The following is a 21707-nucleotide window of genomic DNA, read 5'->3' on the forward strand; positions in this document are numbered from 1 at the left end:
TATTTTAGGGCCACTATAAAGTTTATATTTTTTTTCACGTTAAAGAAAAATATTATTGTATTTCGTTATATAGGTAGTATATTAGGTAGTAGTACCTAGTTTTTAATTCACCGATCTGCTAAGTATACTCGTATACGTGGTTATAGTATACCGTACGCCTTAAAATATACATTGCCTATACGAAACAATAACTATTTTAGTTATGTATTTATAGTAAATAATTAAAACATACACGATAAAACTTATACTTTTATTGACATAATATTTTTTATTTAAAATAACTTTTATTTATTAATATGTTATAAGCCGTGATTTTCTTAGGTATAATAATGAATTTTGTTCTATAATAGTTCTCTTATACGAGATCGTGCTTAGGAATTTTCAATCTCGGGTGAATGATGTTTAAAAGAAAATTAAATATAAAATATTATGATACATAATTTGATGGAATTTAAAATATATATTAAACCTAAAGAACAAAGTAAATTTCATACAAATAAAATCGGATGATAAATTTACTCCTGGTAGAATTCGAGTATACCGCCCGGTTCACGCTGGTGAATGTAAACGATTCCGTTAAGTAAGTATATTATAAAGGAGTTATAAACGATATTAACAAATCTTTGGTGAATTGAGTTTGTTTATTCCACGGATTTAAAACTGATGTAATGTATATTTTATTATATTATGTTGTCAAGTGACTCTTTGCAGACTCTGTCGCATAGTCGAAAGGGTCACGAACGTGACTTAAAAGCATCCTTCGAGCATGCGGACGTTGTGCACGATTCCGCAGCCGACAGTGTTTTGTGCAAAGTCTGGAAAGTTTGACTCGAGCACCAAGAGCCGGTTCCGGTCCCGGTCGATCATCACTTGGGTAGCCAGAAAACAGGGGTCAGACCGATAGACCGGTGAGAAGTTTTCCACAGCGAACGGACGGGTCGCGTCCCAGCTCTGCACGTCGGGTGAAGCGTCGTATCGGAAGAACACTTTTGTGCCTCCGTCCGTACCTAAAATCACCTGAAACCGGAAAGTAATATTAATGCCATTTTTCGACTATACATTTATGATTTATCCAATTAGCATTATCCGGAAGACGCCGTGAGATAATTGATCGTATTATGAACGTATAACATATTTATTTTGAGAATTATTAAACAGGTATTACTTATAACATTAGGCATAGTATAATATGAGCCTTAAGTATGTGATGTCGTCGTTAATTGTACATAATATAGAAATAAAATATCATATCAAACTGGTGCACATTCAAATTTTTAAGTATAGGCCGATTGATGTATTATATTTTATTTATTTTATGTACTGCACGTCTATACTAAGCCCAATAGGGCGTATATATTATAAATTAATTAATTAATTAATTAATAGCACGCGTGTCGATATTAAACTATTATATATTTTTCGAATGTCATTTTTTTTTTTTTTTTTTTGATGGTTTGTATTTATTTATTTTGACTGCATTCTTGATTAGATATCTTTTAAAAAGAAATTAAAATTACAAATAATTGGTGATAAGACAACTTCTTTATATTGGAATAAAACTATATGCTAGTCATCGTAAGTTTTATCAAACTCAGTCTTTATATTTTATAATCTGGATGCGATTTACCTATTTCGTTATTCACTGAACCGAGGTTAACGTGACAATAAAAATATCAATAGGTATTACTAAAAAAAATATTTTGAGAATTTTCTGTGGAAAAAAATAGGGAAAGGTATTATAATGTATATTGTATGTGCGACGTGTTTTTACAGATGTGTAACATCGATGATTTATGTTATAAACATGACGAGGACGTTTGGGTAAAAAGTGCATACACGCGTATATAACTATATTTAACAAGATGCAACAGCTGCAGTGCCAGAAAGTATTATAATAACTGTATACATTAAATTATAGTCAGAAACTCACACGTGTGCATTCGTATAAAATTATTTCATTGTAATTTGCATAAGACACAAAATGGGCTGTATTCATTAAATAGTAAGTGATATTTATAGATGTAAACGCTTATCAAAATCATGGGACTTTGGGTTGAACAGATTTTAATTTTTATAACAAATTTTGATTTATTAATAATATATAGGTATATGTTTTAGTTTTAATAAAAGCAATTTTTATATTTCAAAAATTTTATATGATACCAGAAAAAAATTAAACACAAAAATACTAATTTTAAGGTCATTGATATTTCAGTTGGAAAAATTAATCGTTAAAATTTGCTTCAAATATAGTAAACTTGTCATATACTCATTTATCCATTTTCAAAACTAAAGAGATTTGATAACGATCTTTTCTAATAAAAATATCAATTTTTTTTTTCCATCGATTCGATATATTTAGTAATGCATTAATAAATCTTAAAACATATTTGAAATTTTTTTTTTTAATAAAGGTATAATAATCAATCAAAAGTATACTTCATAAAATAAAATATGTATTCGCATGTCTTATCGCATTACTAACTTAGTTGGGGTACGATGGACAAAACGTAGGTACACGATTTTTACTTTTTAGTGAAAAATGTTGCTCTGTAGTCTATAGTCGATGACATGTGCGTGTCTCATATAATTTTACATTAGAGTCCACACACTAATGATCGCTTATTATTACACCTAAAATTATATGAATGCAAGATACGCACGCACATGCTTTAAAAATTGAAAGTTTCGAATTTTTGATGCATAGGCAATTTTATACTCAAAAATGTTAGTTAAAAGTGAACGAAAACGGATAGATATTGAAAAATGCTAATATGCGCAGTCACTTTCTGATGTATAGTCATGATTTAGACTGTTTTTATTCAAAATTATAAGTAGAACAATCTTCTGTAGAATGACTAATAGCCCATTTTGAAAATTTTTTAACGTAAATAGTTGAAGTTTAAAGTCATAGAATTTTTCATTTGAATTATTTGAGTTGTTTAAAAAATCAGCCTTTAATTTATACGGGTATGTACGAATTTTAGAATGTACTCGTCTTTTCAGAAAATACAAATTTCAAATATTTTATTAGCTCATTATTTCAGAAAGTGACTACGTAATTTTCAACTAACAATTTATATTAAATTTGTATAACTATGTGTATATATTGCAAATAAAGTTCCTTATTAATTATTAGGTATCTCAGTTTATCGCACACTGACAAGTCATAAAAAAACTTAGTCATTGGAATTATAATGTAGGTATACTTTTCTTATTAAAATAAAGCGTTTAATGAAGTCCCCAAACCCAGTAGCATAAAAATTGCCATCCGATTGCTATCCGGTTTTTTTTATATATTGTAATATAAATATGTTAAAACTATTTGTTTCTTGTGGTATTTTTTTTTTTTTTTTTAAGCAATTTATAACTTAAGTGATTTTTCCAACCAGCGTAAAATCTCCTTGTATACTAACGTTATAAATTTTCCAAAAAAACAATCTAAACACATTTAATAAAACACACACATATGTACACACACAAAAGTAATTCCTATAATTTGGTTAAAAAAAGTAAAACTTGCCTTGTTCATATGGAAATAATGCATAATGCATAATATTACCATATTTTTTTAACTACCTAATAAAACACAATAGTAAATCGATAAAACTACAAAAGTCTTATCCACTTTACTATTCGTTCTTATATAATGTAATTGATTTTAAATATTTTAACCAACTGATTAAAATAATAAGTGCTCGCTAGGAATGCATTATACGTATCACGCAAAGATAAATCGTGCCCGCGAGGAACGAAAGAATAACCTATGCACAACGCATTAAAAATTGACACGTTGGGTGGGACCTCGTGTGTTATAGTTTCGAAAACGATTGTCAATAGCGTTGTAAAAAACAAGTATATTTTGTTTTCGTTTTTTACAACACTTTTGACAAAGCTTTCGTAATGTATAATAATATGTACCTACGTCTTACCACTATAATCTATTTTAGTCTTATACATTCCTGTATCTTGGAAAAACAAAATCGTGGGTTACGCCCTCTCGCCCGTACAAATGCATTTCGATAACAGTTTTATTAATATAACAATTATACTAGTAATAATAATAATAATAATAATAATATAGTGTACGACAAGGTCGTCGTCAGTTAATACCATTCTGTCCGGTTTGACGCCCAAATCGGTCACTTTTCCCGCAGAACCTCGACGCAGGTATTCGGTCCGGACCGTGAACGCCCTGACACCCGAAAGGTACGTGACAATCAGCGCCGCGGCGCCGCCGCCGCACTCGGCCCGGACAAGCGCCACATAGAGAACGTCGCGCTTTGTACATCCTGCCGCGATCGCCTTGGGCAACACCACTCGCGATCCCTTTGATTCGACTACGTCGTACGCTATCACTGCGCGGTTGGCCGCGTCTGACACGTACACGTAACACTTGCCGTTCGTCTCGTCGTAGTCCACAACCAAACTCTGGAGACGACTCATCGGCGTCGTCAAGCACGTCAAGTCGATTTTTTTGAAAAGCTGTAAACACCGATCATAATAATATAATAATATAAGCATATTTTATTATTATGTAATAGCAGCGGAGTATTTGATATTTATTTTTTATCGTTTGCCGGTCGGGGGTGTAAACATAAGAAATAATTTTGCGAGCCCCTATTTATAAATGGTGAAGAGTAAACGCGAACGATTACCGTCGTCATGTATAAATTACTGTTAATCAAGTGTAAAAGTAAATCCGCCCGGGTAAAATCACTGGTATAATAAATCAACCGAACAAATTTGAAATTACTGCTGTAAAAATAATCTGAAACTATTTTATGTGTATCATACATTTTGATTTGTATTATTTACTTTATTTATATCGTACTAACAAAATATTTTCTCCAAAAGTGTTTTCATTTAATTTTTATTATTCTATCTTCCTATAAAAGTTCAATTAAATATAAAATAATACTTAAAATTTTCGACTTGGCTTCAAAGATACACCACTGGTGTTATTGTGTTAATGAGTTTGGCATAAAAAAAATAGATTAATTAATTAATTTGTATTCAAATAGAGATAGGTACAATCGATACAATATTTAAATAAGTATTTTAGAAGTATCTGTTTCAATGAATATATCTGAAAATAATCATAAAGGTTTATGGTTTATTTACTTCATTCTAGAATAGATTCACAAATGATTCACCAAGCATGTTCACCCCTTTTTCTTAAATAATTCATTTATTCATAATCTAATTTTTGAAATTGTATACTCAAAGATCATGTTTTTTAAATGTTTGAGATTTTCTGTACTATTTAAGAAGTGTCCTAAAGAAAAATTAATCCCTGTTTTTTTTTAAATGGCAACCTCCCTCCTCTTTTTCCTAATAAATTATTTATTAACTTTTTAAAAATTTTAATGTATCGGAATTAAAATTTGAATGAGTTATTAAACATTATGTACGCAACTGTCCATTAATAATAGGTACATATGATACTAGATTAAGAAGATTTGGTGATATGAAAATTAGGCATTAGTAATAAATCATATCAATATTAATTTATAACTTGTAAAAAAGTTCCGAGCATAATCAATACTAGACCCATTATATATCGATTTTATATTTTTTTATTTTAACCATTTTTAAGGAATTTATTCTTTTTAAAAATATTTTAATAACTGATAAACTATTGGATTACATTCTTTATTAGATACATCAATATTTTCAAAACAATTACCTAATAAATAATTTACAGTAAAAAGAGGGATTTTTATATTTTGAAAAGTTGAAGTTTGTACTGCTATAAAGTACTTCTTAAGTAAAAAAAAGTCTTAGGAATATAAAATAATAAATAGTCTAAGGGTATATTTAAAAATTAAAAACATCAAAATTTGAAAAAAAAATAATTGAGGCGAGTAATCTTGATGAATCATCCTGTATAGGTTATGGATTTATAATATATAATCAGATAAAACTTAAAGAATACTTTAGAAAATGATAATCTGGCAATTTCTTCCGTAAGCTCATTATAAAAAACAGAGTTTGGTTCTAAGAACCGAAATTTAAGTATTATTTTATTCAACAATAAATTATGAATTTATTATATAGTTTGATATGAAAGTGAGCATTTATAAAATACTAAAGTTATCTTAAGTTATCTTTACCATGTATGAAATAAATAAATTACACATTTTAGTTTAAAAATAGACGATTGTTGGTGTAAAATAATAGGTAATTATTTAGCATTTAAATTGTGTAGTTGATATTTTAGAAAACTATTAATATGCCGTCAAAGGTTATGTTTCTATACAATTATAGCGCTAACCTAAACTTTACCTTATTACGAAGCGTATATTATAGTCGTCGCGTCCGCTATGTAACTCTGTTTTATAGGTACGTGGCTGATATAACTATACATTATCAGCTACATGCGTGTCAGAAACATCGATTTCAGTTTGTTGGACATCGCCGACGCCTGAAATATATCGATTCTTTATCGACCTACTTTCACTGCATATTATATGGCCTCGTCGCCATCGTCGTATAGATCGCGTATACGATGTATATGGGCGTGTATGATGACGCGTGTTTTGGACAAATGTTATTCCAAAAATGAGACGGGCAAACAAAAATTAAAATTCGCTAATAGTAATAATAATATCATTATAAGTGTTTACCCGCAGGCCTATTTTGCTGACCTGCCTATAACGTTTTACGTTTAACCTCGTTGCACGTTTTCTCAACTACGCCATGATTTCGAAAAAGTTGATTGAGTCCAAAACACGATTTGCGTTTAAAAAAACTGGAAGAAATAGGCGATGTCAGTTAAAATTTAAAATACATCACGTGTCTTCGGACGATTGCACGATTGCACGACGGTTTTATAAAAATATCGCTACTGAGTGAGGCGAGTATTTTTTTTTTTAATAATCATTTAACGCTAATGTATTAACACGTAACTATATTATTCACATATTATAATAAAACAGATAATTATTTTGGCTCAGAGGCATGGATCCGGTGGTTGAAGTGTATTCAGTAGAAAAGTCGACGAAGGCGCGCCAGAGGCAAGACAAATTAGCTAGAAAATCACCAGAGCCCGTAAGCTTTATACTTTACATGCAGATAAGTAAAGTTAACAAATCGTTAAAGAAGGTTGCTTTTATAAAGTATAGGTATATCCACTAAGAAATATATGCATACAGTTTCAGAAAATTCTTAAGTAAACCAATCAAACCAATCAAATATTAATAAAAGGCATCTCTGTTCAAAGGTGGACGAACAATAACAGTTTGCTTAGTCAGTTATGATAAATAGTAAGGTACTTATTTACATACTTTATTTATTATAGGTAATCATAACTTTATGCTGCAGTTATATAAATTTAAAAAAGTTTCTTGTGACGGACAATAATTTAACTACGCGTCATCTCGGCATCGTTTCAATATTATAAAACAAAAATAAAATAAAATTCTATAAAATGCATGAGTATAAATAAAATCTTTTATATTTCTATTTATTTGACATTTAAAAATAATATATGAAAAATTTAAACAACAGACATACTCGTAAATAACATTATACAATATGTAAAGCAAAAGATTTTACATTCAAAATGATTTTTGTGTGCTTAGTTATTACTGCAGTTATTAGTTAGTTCATTAGGTAATAATATTATGACCAATTGAAATGTAAGTAATGTTGTTCTAAAATTTAAAAATAATTGTTATTCTAAAGACAGTAGCTTTCTATAATATATTTTTAATTTTTCTGAATACAAAGTATACTAATAATCTCTCGTAAAATTTCAATATCTCAAAATACTTAAATTTCAACTACAAAGCGCAGTACTATTCTTCTCATTAAAATTCCCTTCAAATTCAGCATGATTATATAAATTACATTTTAAATATGAGCATAATGTGAATACATTAAAAAAAAAATGTATTGGTGTAGATATTTTACTATACTATTATGCGAAACTGACGATGAAAGCTTATAGAAAAATAAAAATATCATATTATTTTGGAGACGCGTGTTAAATATTTTGATAAACTAGGCACATAATGTTAAACTATTTCCTAATTCTATACACCCGCTTTAATAATCACACGGTTACCAAATTTAAGATTATAATTAACAAAATATTATACACAAACGATGTATCAATAACGCGAAATTGGACATCTATTCTGAACATTGCGTAACAGTAATAATCCTGGATATCGTGGTAACGTAAAGCGCTATTTCACCTATTATGAAATCCTAATAACGACTGTCAAAAGGATACATATTATGCACCTGCGTTATTGCTCATACGTGGAACTACGCTGATCCAATAACCAGAGATCAAACGCGCTATAATAATAATACGAGAGACGAGACTCACTCAAAGACAATCGTCCCGATCGGTCCGTCATATGAATATAATATTATATTATCGACCGAACCCATTATTATAAATTATAATATATAATGTGTTATTATTATGGGTAGGTTCCTATATAGATTTGTGCATGTGAGCGTTTACCTAGTACCTACCTACAATGTGTCTCTTGCGGTCGAGAATGAGAGAAAAAAAATAATATAAGTTATTAAACTACATGGAACGTTGCACAACTCCCGTTGACGTTCACGCCCGGCGACGAGATCAGCTATGCGTATGACTTAACGAGCTGCAGCAGTTATACGATTACCCAAACTACTATATATGCCCATATAGTCGCCGCTCGAACGAAAATCGAATTTCTACATTTTAGTTCATTAATCATTTACTATGTACCTACTACATACCACTCTATATACGGGGTGATCCATATTTACATAGGTATAACAATTGTTTTGGGTAAATTTTTGTGTTTTTAATATACATAAAGTTTGTACATTTAGGTGCAAGTAATCCTGAAAAAGTTATGTGGTAAGTATATTATTTCGCTCATTTAATATTTCAAATATTCATTAATGGAAACAATTTATTCAACATTTATTATATTATCTATTTACCTATATATCCATACAAATGTTTAGAAAAGAATATTCGGCTTCGGATTATAACATTAAAAATAATACAGATACATGAACATAATAAAAATATAACCACTATAATCAAAGCATATTTTTCATGTAAAAATATAGTGTTATAAATACTACAAACTATATAGAACGTGAACAATTATTATTATAATATTGTAGCCGTATAAGTGGATCACCCTATATATTATACCGAAATGTACGTATTACCGCAGTGATATCGTTATTCCACATCACATCTGCACCCCGATGCGGTTTATAAATTGTAATTAACGTTATAAAATATTTTCAAGTTCGATCGATACATGTTGAATCGGTGGGGAATCGCGAATAGTAATTATTAGTCCTACAAAACGAATCCTATAGAACTCTTATTAGCACTCTCTAGTTATATATAAATATAGGTATAAAACACCCGGCGCTCTAATGCTTTATTAATAATCATATATATTGAAGTATATAATATATAGTATATAGTATATACCTATTTACAATAACTTACTTATTTAACTAAATGTGGGATGTAGTCCGTGTATACCTATGATGTGACTATATAACTATAATATTATATACTGCTGAGTGGATGATAGGTACTTTTATTGTTGTCCTAACTATTATAAAAGTTATCAGTATTTGTTCATAATATTTTTGATATTTTCAAAAATATTGTCTGGATTTCAATGATTGAATCACTCTGTATATTATACTTCGTCTCTTTCTCATAATTTTGTCCAATAGGATGGATAATAACAACTAAAACACCTAAATCAAAGGGTATGCTGCCAAAAAATCGATTTTTTTCTATATACCTACCTAATATATTATATATAATATTATACTCGTACATCAAATAAACTTATAATAATAATAATAAACTTACTAATCTTAGCATGGGATAATATTTTATAATAATGACACTGTTTTCAGTAGGTATAATTAATATTATAATAGATAATTGACGTTTTCAATACCTGTAGTAGTGTAGTATTACTTATACTATATTTTGTATGAAAAATAATTGTATTTTATCAGTCCATTCGTTTTGCGATTGTATCACGTGAAATTACACGCGAAAGCTGTCCTTTTATAGTAATTATTGTCCTTTTATAGTTATTATTATTATGTAACGAACAGGTAATAAAATGCTAATTCAACTACAAATGCCAGACACGGCTCAAGGGTGACTTGTTCAAAAGTAAAATGAGTGAAATGAGTTTAAGTTTTTATATTATGGAGGTTGTTTCTGAATGTTTAAACAGTGAAAACGGTTACCTTACGCGTGTTCAAGTCAAACGCCCATACGATTGGCGGTCCCGTTCTCAGCGGTTCAGCGTCGTTGTCCATTGTCTGTACAATACCCGTGTCTAGGACCCACAGCACCTCTTGCGTATCCAAGTACAAGTCGACGGCGTTTTGCACCTCACCCGACTTACCCTGTTCTTGGATAGATAAGCAGGGGTAAGGTGTCAATACTGCCTCATCACACACGTCATCAGTAAACAGGCAAGTCGTGGCCACAGTGGCTGGCACGCCGGATCGTAACCTGAAATAACGAAAATAGAGCATAAAATCGGTGAAGTTTTGACTGAGTGGTACAAATGATTATGTCATTAATTTTTATTTTAATCCTTTGGAAATTGTGTGAAATTAATCATTTGCGCAAACTTATTTTGTCTTGTTCCTTATTATTATTTTAGTATTTAATTTATACAAGTAGAATTAAGCAACACTATGTAGGTGTTTTTAAAATTAAATGGAAACTAAAATAATTCGACCACAAAGTCGGTAAATTGTAGATAATCGTATTATTTTTTTCTTGATTTAGGGCCAGGGTTCGTTCGGTTCGGTCCGACATACGTATAGAAGCGTTGTATAATAACCTAGGGTACGCCAAGTACAAGTCATTTCCACATATCTGAGCTCTGAGTGCGATGTTGTTTCTCGGCACATAACGACCATCATCTCTGAGTAACGCATCCACCGTGTCGCATTCGAACCGGTACTGGGCGCCAGTCCACGTTAACCCTTTGCCGCTTCCGAAGGTTGCTTTTCGACGCGATCGACCGGAACTTTGTCGTTGAGCGTTGCACGTGAACGTCGTCATTTGATGCAGTGCCAGCAGAACAGTAACCATTAGCGTCGACGGGTTCACAGATATCATGACGATAACCGACATTTTATCTGCAAAGAAAAAATTATGCATTTGAAAACAGACATCGTGTAAAAATAATATGTGAGTATATGACGATGGCTCTCTTAAATATCAGAAAAATCGATAATATGTTTCTTAATCTAATCATTCTTTCGAACTAACAACCAAATTATTAAAACTTAAGAAAAGATATTTTATGATCGGATTAGAAATTAGGTTAAGCTAAACATCGAGTATTAAAAAATCGATCTCGTGAGCTATTATTTAGGCGTTAATAGTAAACTAGTGTTATGTGAGAATAGTACCGAATTATATGTGTGTAGCGACTAGTGATAAGGGTATTTTTCTGATAAGAATCCAACAATTGTCTACTGGTTTTCGAGTTGCAAGCGAGTGCTTTTATGAACGATATCGTATTTATAATTCTTACGATTTATCCAAGTACGTGTTCCCTTCGTTTCCGTATACTTATTATTATCGATGAGCACATAGCATTTTTTTTTATTTATTTGGTTGGCCTTCATCGTGGTAAAACTGAAAATTATACATAAAAAAAAAGAACTACATGTTTTTCGTATACAAATCCACAATTTTCCAGGTGACCTTGTGGTTAGTGGCCTTTGTCCAAGCACGCGAATGTATTAAACAGTTTATCGGTTTCAACTCGTACGAAAATAATTTTTTATTCGCTTCTTGGCCATGTTGTTACTTTTTGGGGACTCGAATTGAATGTAAAAAAATGGAAAATATACACACATTTCTATAAACAAGTTAAAAAAATATTCTATATTCAAATACCTATACTAATTTATAAATTTAAACATAACGATTTAATAGTAAATTATTTAACCATCATTACCTATAGATAATAAAGTATAGAAATTATTTTGTATACTTGTATTAGCAAAACACATTCTAATAATTATTAAATATTTAAAAACAAATGTTATTTGCACAATGCACCTTAAAATATTTAAGAAACTCAATTTAATTATTGTGTATAGTATCTATAATCTATGTATATAAACTTGTGTAAGAATGTAGGATAATATTATACGAGATACATTTGAACACTGATCTGGATCTGGACCTTAAATTAATTATATTTATTTAAAAAATATTTAAAATAATATTCGATGTATTGGTCACATATTCTATGACCTATATACATACATGTATGTAGGTACTCTATGTAATACTGTCATCGGCGTTTTTATTTTTTTATTTATGTCATGTCGTATTTGGAAAAAGTTGTGTCTATACATTCTATAATATTGTTAAAACACAAACGGTTATCACAAATGGGCGAAATTAGCTAGCGGGTAATTCTTCGAAGGTTAAGCTTTCAGGGAAATATACGCGTGCATATATTATGTTGTAGGTGGGTCTCTCGATGTTTAAATTATTTAAAATATATCTAGACAATCAATTAATATAATAAGTATATTGTATAATTGTATATGTGTAATAAATACGAGTAATGTAATAATGTTTCCTTTTCACGATTGAATAATAACCAATTACCGGATTGGATTATAATAAATGTTAAATTCCATTGCCTCGATGTCGTTTAGTATATTTTAATTGATTATTTATGTTGTTATAATAGAATGCGAGTGATATGGTGTACAATTACGCAGTTCACCGGAATGTCGAGAAGAAAAAACTACACTAGTGATAATACATCATACATGGTCACGAATATGGAAATGCCCATGTCAAGTACGATAGGTGTATATATGTTATTATACATTGTATTGAGTGTATAGGTTAGTAATTAATATTTGGTATTTTCATAGTTTAAAATTATAATATACGATAACATTTACTTATACTTAAGGTCACTATACCACCGATATTAAAAACCTATACAAATAAATTTTGTTAGTTAGTTTATTATTTATTTATTCACAAGTTGTTCAATTATAATAATATTATTGTCATAGTGCCTACTGCCGATAAAGGTTATAGGTTACGGAATATGGGTTTACCCAATACTATATAACTTAGGTCAGTTAAGGTGACACTTCACAGGAAGGAAGCGAAAGTTCTCATTTCTAATCCAAAATGATCTTTATTCACATTTGAACGAATGTCCGGGTGTTAGGTAATCATATAGCTAGAAATGCAAAACCGGTTTTTTAAACGGTAACCGTGTACATATTGGGGTGTTAGTTCACGTGATGAATCTACGTTTTATGACGACTGTCGACTACTGTACGACAAAATATAAAGTGGCTGAACAGCGAATGATATATTACGTATTTTTATTCTTAGATTTACTAGAAAATAATTTGAGTGAAAATATAATAATTAATAATACAATATTATTACTGTAATATAATTTTTATAGATAAATAAAAATATAGGGATATTTATTAGATACTTAGGTATTTTGAAGTTGTAGTAGCAACTTTAAAATTTAATATACTTTAGAAGTCCGTAATTTAATAACAGTATGGTAATATCTGTAAGGTAATTTATAATTTTTATTTTAAAACATAAATATTAAATATAATTAATTAATTCTTACTATACAATATATACATTGTATGCATATACTATGTAAACTTATACAAATATAGTACATTAATAGTTTAACTCTCTCAACTGTTATGTAATTGTTACATAACAATATGATGTACCTATACTAAATTTTTGAAGATTCATTTTTCAACTTTTACCTATTTTTGATACATTAAAAAAAAATATATATAAATTTAAAAATATAAATCTAATGTACACGTTTTACATAAAAAATATAAAAAGATATACATGAATACGTAAAAAAGAGCTAAATATTTAAACACGCAAAAAATATTTTTATTAATTCCTAATATTATGAAACAAATTATAAACAAAAAGAGTGCGCACGAGAGAGAAATAGGGGAAGCTTCCCCTCTCGCAAGCTAATGTTTTTCTTCAATTATAGTATATCTATAAATTATAAATGTTAGGCAATCTTATATCTTGAAATTAAGACTTAAAAAATATTAATATTTGATCACAGATTGTGTTACCAACAAATCTGATTCCCTTCACAATATTGAAAAAAATCTACACAAGCCTGTTTTTAACAAAAAGTAAAAATATTTTGAACAATAATTAAAAATCCGTTAACAAGCTCTAGTATAAGTTTTCTAGTGTTAAAAAATAATATTTATATATAAGTATAACAAGATTTTTAATTTTATAATTATTTAGTCCTTATAAAATAAATTTAGAGCAAAAAATATATTTGTTATCGTTAAATATATTAGGCAACATTAGATTGAGTAATATAATAAACTTGTTTTTTGACTACTAGATACGCCATGAGTGCTGAGTGTAACTTTAATAAAAATATATACATAAAGAATGTTCTAATTATTTTATACAGCCTTCTCGATTAGTCTAATCGTAAATCATATTTGAATATTTCACTACCTACCTTACTATATTATGTACTGACCCCACTGCCACGTGCAATATTTACTTTTACTAATTTATTTCCTTTTAACCCTTCGGCTGTTGGCACACTTAAGATCATTATATAGTATAAATACTTCTAAATTTAAGTATCTCAGCAACTTCGCGAAAACAGCGAGGTCGGTTAAATAAAATATTATAATTTTACTGGTTCATTTTCAGCAAATTTAACGCGGTGATATGACAAAGAAGTGTGTGAAGGTCGTAAATGTTGTTGAGGACTACAATAGTTACATATTATACCCGTGTTGTTGCGCTACAAGTACTCCGTATAAGTCGAAAAAACGCGCACGTGGACTGTAATAGTGGACCTTTGCAAAACACGACGATCAATTATCTAAATATTTATTATATTATTGTATTTTAGAAAGGCACGTGAAAAAAATATATGATATGCAGTAGCACACACCTGTGGGAACGGAGTTTCCCGTTGATCGATGGGTGTCAATACCACAAACAGTATATTAATTTTAATATAAAATGTTTCAATATTTGTATACTTTAATAGTATAATTTGTAATGATTAAATTTAATACTTCATACATAATATATATTTTAACGATTATTGTATTGTTATAAGCTATTGGGGCAGAATTTTATTACAAAAATTATTCAGCCACTAACGGTTGTTGAATTTGTGGTCATTTTCGACATTTTTCGCAACTATAATAATTATTGTATATAGTATAAAATATTAGATCATCACGAATAGAGGTTTTTATTTCGAGTCAGTTAGTATTATTATATTTATGTACCTAGCCCTAAATCGAAAATCAGACTGCTCTGTATGTAGTATGTATAATACAATAAAATATAATAAATTACTTACGGCCGCACGTTACGTACAGTATTTATTTTGTACTTAAGATTATAATTTTTTTACTTTATTTATTTTTAGGTTGTGATAACTAGAAGAGTAAATAATATATATTAATATCGATTTCAAAATTATTTTTCTAGAATGTAATAAAAAAAGTTCTAAAGGCTTCCATGCAGCTCTATCTATTGGTAAGAAATTGATTCTAGTTTGTATTTTTAAGTACTATTTTGATATAGTTTCCTTAAGTATGAATATATGAGCAGTTGAACGATTTAAAATAAAAATACAGTACAGTAAAATATTATCATTGTTAAAAGTATTTGTTCTATATGTCATTGAGATCATAATGCCAATGAACATAATGATTATTATCATTGTCTTATAATTTTTATTCATCATGTGTCATGACGTATACAATGGTTTTTACTTTTTAGTTTATAATACTGCACAAGTAGTTTGTCGTAATTGTTATTTATTAAAATTATGTATACTATTAGTAATAAGTATTTATTAAATTTACCTAAACTTAAATTTATGTGATTACGTTTAAATTATACACGAGCCGTCATGATTTTGACACATGTGTGATGAATGATAGTAGGTATATAATATAATATGTGCCATGTGGTTACTCTAATAATTAATTACTGTACATTTATATTTTATACTGGTAGGTATCACATAAACTAAACATTTTAAACTTCTTTAATATTACAGTTATTCAATAATAGTTTGTGTCATTTAATATACGAGTACATTATATATTGATTATGACGTGGTCTGATCGTCATAATAATTTATTAGAATATTTATCTCTCAATGAAAATACGTTTTTTTACTGTATAATAATATTGTTTTACTAATTATAGTACGAGCATCATTTTTTAAATAAATATTTACCATCGTAAGTTAAACAAAAAATATTAAAAAAATGATATTAAGCATTTTAAATTTTAAGCACATCTTAACCGTTTTAACTTAATCAATAGTGCAATACTACATAGTTTAGGTTTTGTAATGACTTTATACGTTTCTGTCTACAGTTTACTTGAAAACAAATACATTTTTAACATGTTCAAAAATCATTGTACTCTTGAACTTAAAAATCGGGGAGATCAGATATGCGAGTTGCGTTACAAGTAAGTTATTATGTTACGGATTTCGGTGGTGTTTCTGGGGATTTTTCGTTTTTATTTTATTACATTATTTGTTGATATTACAAGAGTAGGAAGTTTACGTAATGCCTAGCGCGTAAACCCTTTACCGTTGTTTATATGACGTTGTTGCGGGAGAGAAAATAACAACGTCCATGATAGGCCTATCGTAAACAGTAGATCAGCTGAGATAAACGCGAAGTTACAACAACTACTGTTATTTTACATAAACCGGTCACGAATGTGCTCTGAATGTAAAAGGCGTTACCGGATATGTGTGTGAGTAAACTGTAGGTATAATATTGTGTTTGTGTACATACCACTTTTACTACGAATATGCATAAAATTAAAATAACTTAAAATGAGACTATTTTATTGCAAATAAATTGTATTGTTTAGTGGGTCTAGGAACGACCTACCAACAACATATAATTATGTATTTTACGTATTTTATAATTATATATAATATGTATCTACATCAATATAGGAAATGACAATGAGTAAAAATAATAATATTATGCATTAATATATTATATATAGGATCTATAAAACTTTATGTGCTAAATAAAATTACGAAATATACACATAAATAAATAATTTATGTGTATATTTATATACAAAAATATTCTGCAGAAAATAAACTAATTTAATAAATACAAAATTTTACTTCAATATTTATTTTTGTAACCTTTAAAAAGATGGTAATATTATGGGGTGTATTTTGAATTTAAATATGTATAATATAAACATTTATTTCAGCTTTAAATTAATATTAATATAAAGCTCTACGTTTATAGTTATTGGCTTATAAAATGTAGTATTCTAAACTTAAATGGATGTTTTAGATTATCTTTGTATTTTGTAAGCTTTCTTAATGTTTTTTTTTTTAAAAAAACAATTTTAAATATTTTTAAATGATCCAATTCACGAAATTTTGTTTGCAGTTAGGTACCTATTAATACCTATTCATTGTAATGTAGAAATATGCATTGCATAGCTATTTTGAATCAAATATGCAAAGATGTACAAAAATACATTTTAAAATATTTCACTTAGACTGACTATTAGAATACCAACATGTCATTATAGAATTAACGGATTTTTTCAAATCAAATATACAAAAAAATATACGTTTATGTCTTATGTATATAAATTATCCAGAAAATTGATAGTAAATCGTATGTCAGTTGTTTTTTCAATAACCGATTTAAAGGCTTGCAGCTAAGTACATAGTTGTTTCATGACAAAAAATTAAAAAAAATCTTTTTTATTTTGATAGACCCATTAAATGTACATTACTACATGTTATTCGTATGACAATGACGTAATAAGTCGAGACAGTCGAGTGTAGACGAATATTTTCAGTATCTGACTGTCAAGACTCCCTGATTGGCGTCATACAATAATAGTTATAAATGTAATTACGTAACGTAACTACGCGCACAGATGTCGTAGGTATAATATGTTTATTACATTGCGTACAAATACCTAAAAATTGACAACTTGTACGAAAAAATTACGTTATAAGCGTATACTTTAAAGTTAAATCACGTTCACCACGCACTAAAAATTTCGTTATGTTTTCGCAGTTGGTCGTATTTCAAATAAGTTTGTCGAAATTAAACACACAAATAAACAATTTTTCGAAAGTAATAGTGTGTATCACCTACATAACATACGAGTTACGGTAATATCTAAACGAGATCCTGGACATGAACTGTCATCCGTCCACCGTATATTACACTGTATACCTGATATTATAATAGTATACGACGACTGTTTACAGAACACAAACAAAACGATACAGCACCATATCGATGGTCTGTCATGTGTGCTCAGCTGCAGATGGTATTTTAGTCGCACGCATGAAACCGTTGTTATCATTATGTTACACGAAAATCACGAAGACTGAGCACGCTGTTTTTAATTGTTTTATCGTTGTGACTTACACGCGTACACGCAATATATAGCTAATATTTTGGTGTGATTATTTTGGTTTACGTTTTTACGGATTCGACGGTTTCAAAGGCTGCGTTCTATACTATTGCTGTCGAAAAAAGGTAAATTAGACAGTTATTCAATTAAACAGGCACACTAATCGTTTTCCATAACTTGCAAATTCCTACAACTGTATTAGGCGGCGCCAATCATTATAATTGTAATTTGTTATGAATCAATATACATTTTAAGTTTTCGGTTTACAAGTTCTTTGTTTTAGTGAACAGATTTTTAAATAGTTCAGTATCATCTTAGGTTTTATAAGTTCTTAGGGTTTTCTTGTGGTTCTATAGTGTTAGGAAATGAAAAATTAATATAATATGTACTAATTGTACTTAATTTAATACCATTTTGATTCGTGATAATAGAATAATATTACAATTCAAATTCGCGTAACAGATACTATGAATATTAGAGATTTATAAATGATAACAAAAAAATATGAAGTTGGTCTCTAACTAGATTCTATATATTATTTTTAATCAGCAATAAAATATTAAATTTTAATTTATAATACTTATAGGTAATGTTGATTATTCTGTTCTATAAAATAGATAATAAATTAAAATATTACCAGCTCGATTAAAACGACATACCTATAGACGTTTCAATTGGATACAGTTATACCGAAGATATATTATATACGCCTATCTGATCGGAAATAAAGTACACCGAAGGGAATATTGAGATACAATTTTCATCGTCCGATCACGATTTTTGGACTCGAGTATAGACCAGTAGTGCGCACTGGTCTCGAAAACCTATTTTATATAATATACTCACTTAGATTCCACCTAAGCCGACGATGGAAACGTGTAAGGGCAGTCGTCGTCCGAGGGTCAAATCGCATCATTAGGCGACACGACGATGACGATAAAAATTAATGTAATATACCGTCACGACCGCCGATACATCACAATAACTCGTCGAGCCGAGACCTTGGCCTTCGTTCGAGCCACCGTAGTCGTCGTCGTCGACGCCGCCGCCAAAGACAGCGGGCCCGAACACGTCCGCTTCAATGTCACCGTCGCGGAGAAATGTTTACGAAAAAGACGAAAGAAAAAAAACCGAAAACAAAAAACGTATATCAAATAATAATATACGCATAAACGCGCGATACGAGAACGAAATAAAAACAACAAAACGCCGATATATATTATATATTGTTATAAATACGAAATACTGACACGTATGTCACGATAGCTGTGCATTATATATAAATATAATATTATTATAATTTACGGTAACAGGTCCGATAGCGATCACATGTGCAAGTCGTCTGCCGCCGATTCACGATTCAGTGGAATATAATTGTTATTGTAGTTTGAAGCGGTCACTGCATATTTTTATATCGCTGTACATATCCGCGAGCGCGTCTCGCCGCAACAGCCGCGGTTACCGTGGTATATACGCGAAATCGAGGTTAATATACCAGCCGTTACCGGGTCGTCTCCGCCGCAATGTCCGGTTTCCACGCGATGACGACGCTGTTGACGGTCGCGGCGGCCACCGTGGTGTTGAGCGGCGGCCGTTGCGAGGTGGCCGGCACGGACGGGCCGGCGGCCGTGGCCGCGTACTCGCTGAGCGGCCAGAACATCGAGTGGCCGTGCACGTCCACCAAGAGCGTTTACTTGGACTCAGGGCTATACGTGGCGAAGAACGTGATCGTCACCAGGGCCCAGGTGTGGGGCAATAGGGCATTCGTGCTCACGTCCAGGTTCCGGTCCGGCGTGCCGTTCACCGTGTCCACAGTTCGGCTGGAATGCGAGCACAGGTGCTGGCCGGTGCTGTCGCCGTACCCGTGCTGGGCTTTGCACGACGAGGGCGACCCGAACGCCATTCAGAACGCCGTCGACATATACTTGGACCCGACCGGCTTGCTGTGGGTGCTGGACAGCGGGTTGGTCAACACCGTGCAACAACCGGTCCGCCGGTCCCAGCCCAGGATATTTGCCATAGACGTCAAAACCGACAAGGTGAGTATCCATGAAATTGTACCTATATCGCCTAAATATAAATATATGTTTACGGTTTGTTTTGGACTGGGCTGGTTAGATTAGTGCCCATGTGATATAGGTAGACATACTTATAAACGTAACTTGTGAATTGACATCGTAGCGTGCAGTCGTATTTGAAATGAATTTGAAATAATATTTTTAAGTACATACGAGTATTTTGATTTGCACAGGTTTCACTTAAATACCAACACGTTTTCTTTACCGGGTACAATAGCAGTATGAGTCGTAATGGGAAATATTTGAGCGTGGAGTTTATAGCTCTATTAGCTTTTCTGATTAAATACGAACATAAAAATAATAACGATTTCTGGGGGGGGGGATGAATTTAGTGTTAAATTTAATCGGTACGATTACTTTATGAGCAAACGAGCAATATTTTCTATCGTCTAGGATTATATATATTTTATTTTTTGTACGGTAACTTTATTTATAATTATAAACAACATTTCAACAAAATATAATTTATACATGATGTGCCGTACATACTGAACCACCTATCCAGGCTTCGTTATGTATGATGTTTGTGTAGGCCATTGTATATTCATATTTCAAATAATGATTGCCAATACATAAACTTTATGATTGATAATATTATGTAAATTACCGTATTATATGCCGAATGGGGCCAATGACATAATATTATTATACAAGAAAATAGGGAGACAAATAGCTATTATAATATTATGAGCCGACTCCCTCGAATAGTATATCTACCCACCCCCCGGTGTCACATTCATCCAACCAAATTTATCATCGGCATTTCGATTAACCTGCACAAAACCCTACACGAATCTGTAGGTGGGTATATACGTATTCGTTTGTATTGGATGTCTTCAATTCCGGGAAAATGATTTAAACATTATGCAACTGCGTAACATCGTATCGAAAGTTCATGACGAAATCCAATAAGAATCTAATTTGCCTAAGTATATAAAAATAAAAATAAAAATCCCAACGACGCGAATATTTTATAGTCTGGTTGTTCGCTAAGTGTTTTTAAATCGTTTTCTCGTATATCCGAATTTTAGAGTTTATCCCTAAATTTATTCGAAACTATCTATGCACGAGGTTATGTTTTATGTAACGAATCGACTCGAGAAGAGCCGTTTTCATAA

At 30.4% G+C, this 21707-nt stretch overlaps 2 protein-coding genes and 1 long non-coding RNA gene across 7 annotated transcripts in view; 2 read left to right on the forward strand and 1 right to left on the reverse strand.

Moving 5' to 3' along the window:
- On the reverse strand, positions 1 to 19453 carry LOC114129275 (protein yellow-like). Of its 2 annotated transcripts, none has more exons than XM_050202980.1 (5): positions 19358 to 19453; positions 10863 to 11163; positions 10255 to 10525; positions 4114 to 4485; positions 1 to 1017 (listed from the first exon to the last, which is right to left on the reverse strand). In XM_050202980.1, exons 1-5 carry the CDS (start codon positions 19425 to 19427, stop codon positions 748 to 750), a joined length of 1284 nt encoding a protein of 427 aa, XP_050058937.1. In that variant the 5' UTR covers positions 19428 to 19453; the 3' UTR covers positions 1 to 747. The 2 variants fall into 2 exon arrangements, with proteins under 2 accessions (XP_050058937.1, XP_027849763.2); XM_027993962.2 differs by lacking the exon at positions 19358 to 19453 and adding an exon at positions 11440 to 11608 and having other exon boundaries at positions 3 to 1017.
- LOC114129276 (uncharacterized) lies at positions 10544 to 15558 on the forward strand. Its single transcript, XR_003592823.2, has 3 exons — positions 10544 to 11215; positions 12744 to 12903; positions 14765 to 15558. It is a non-coding gene; the product is annotated as an uncharacterized LOC114129276 (long non-coding RNA).
- Positions 17953 to 21707, forward strand: part of LOC114129240 (protein yellow-like) — a 15415-nt gene continuing 11660 nt past the window's right edge. Inside the window, exons 1-3 of one of the 4 annotated variants that reach the window (XM_050202982.1) lie at positions 17953 to 18636; positions 19129 to 19763; positions 19825 to 20550. In XM_050202982.1, the coding sequence (XP_050058939.1) occupies positions 20035 to 20550 (516 nt within the window). In that variant the 5' untranslated portion in view covers positions 17953 to 18636; positions 19129 to 19763; positions 19825 to 20034. Of the gene's footprint in view, positions 18637 to 19097; positions 20551 to 21707 lie in introns of all 4 variants that reach the window. The other 3 variants (XM_050202981.1, XM_027993900.2, XM_027993901.2) reach the window with 3 other exon arrangements.

The sequence above is a fragment of the Aphis gossypii genome, chromosome 3, assembly GCF_020184175.1.
Source record: "Aphis gossypii isolate Hap1 chromosome 3, ASM2018417v2, whole genome shotgun sequence".
Classification (NCBI taxonomy): Eukaryota; Metazoa; Arthropoda; class Insecta; order Hemiptera; family Aphididae; genus Aphis; species Aphis gossypii.

Coding starts and splice junctions, on each gene's coding strand:
- LOC114129275 (XM_050202980.1), bottom strand. CDS start 19,427: ATGATGCGATTTGACCCTCGGACGACGACTGCCCTTACACGTTTCCAT. Junction 11,164..19,357: donor TCGGCTTAGGTGGAATCTAA/GTGAGTATATTA, acceptor TTTTCTTTGCAG/ATAAAATGTCGGTTATCGTC. Junction 4,486..10,254: donor TTGACTTGAACACGCGTAAG/GTAACCGTTTTC, acceptor CGGTGTTTACAG/CTTTTCAAAAAAATCGACTT.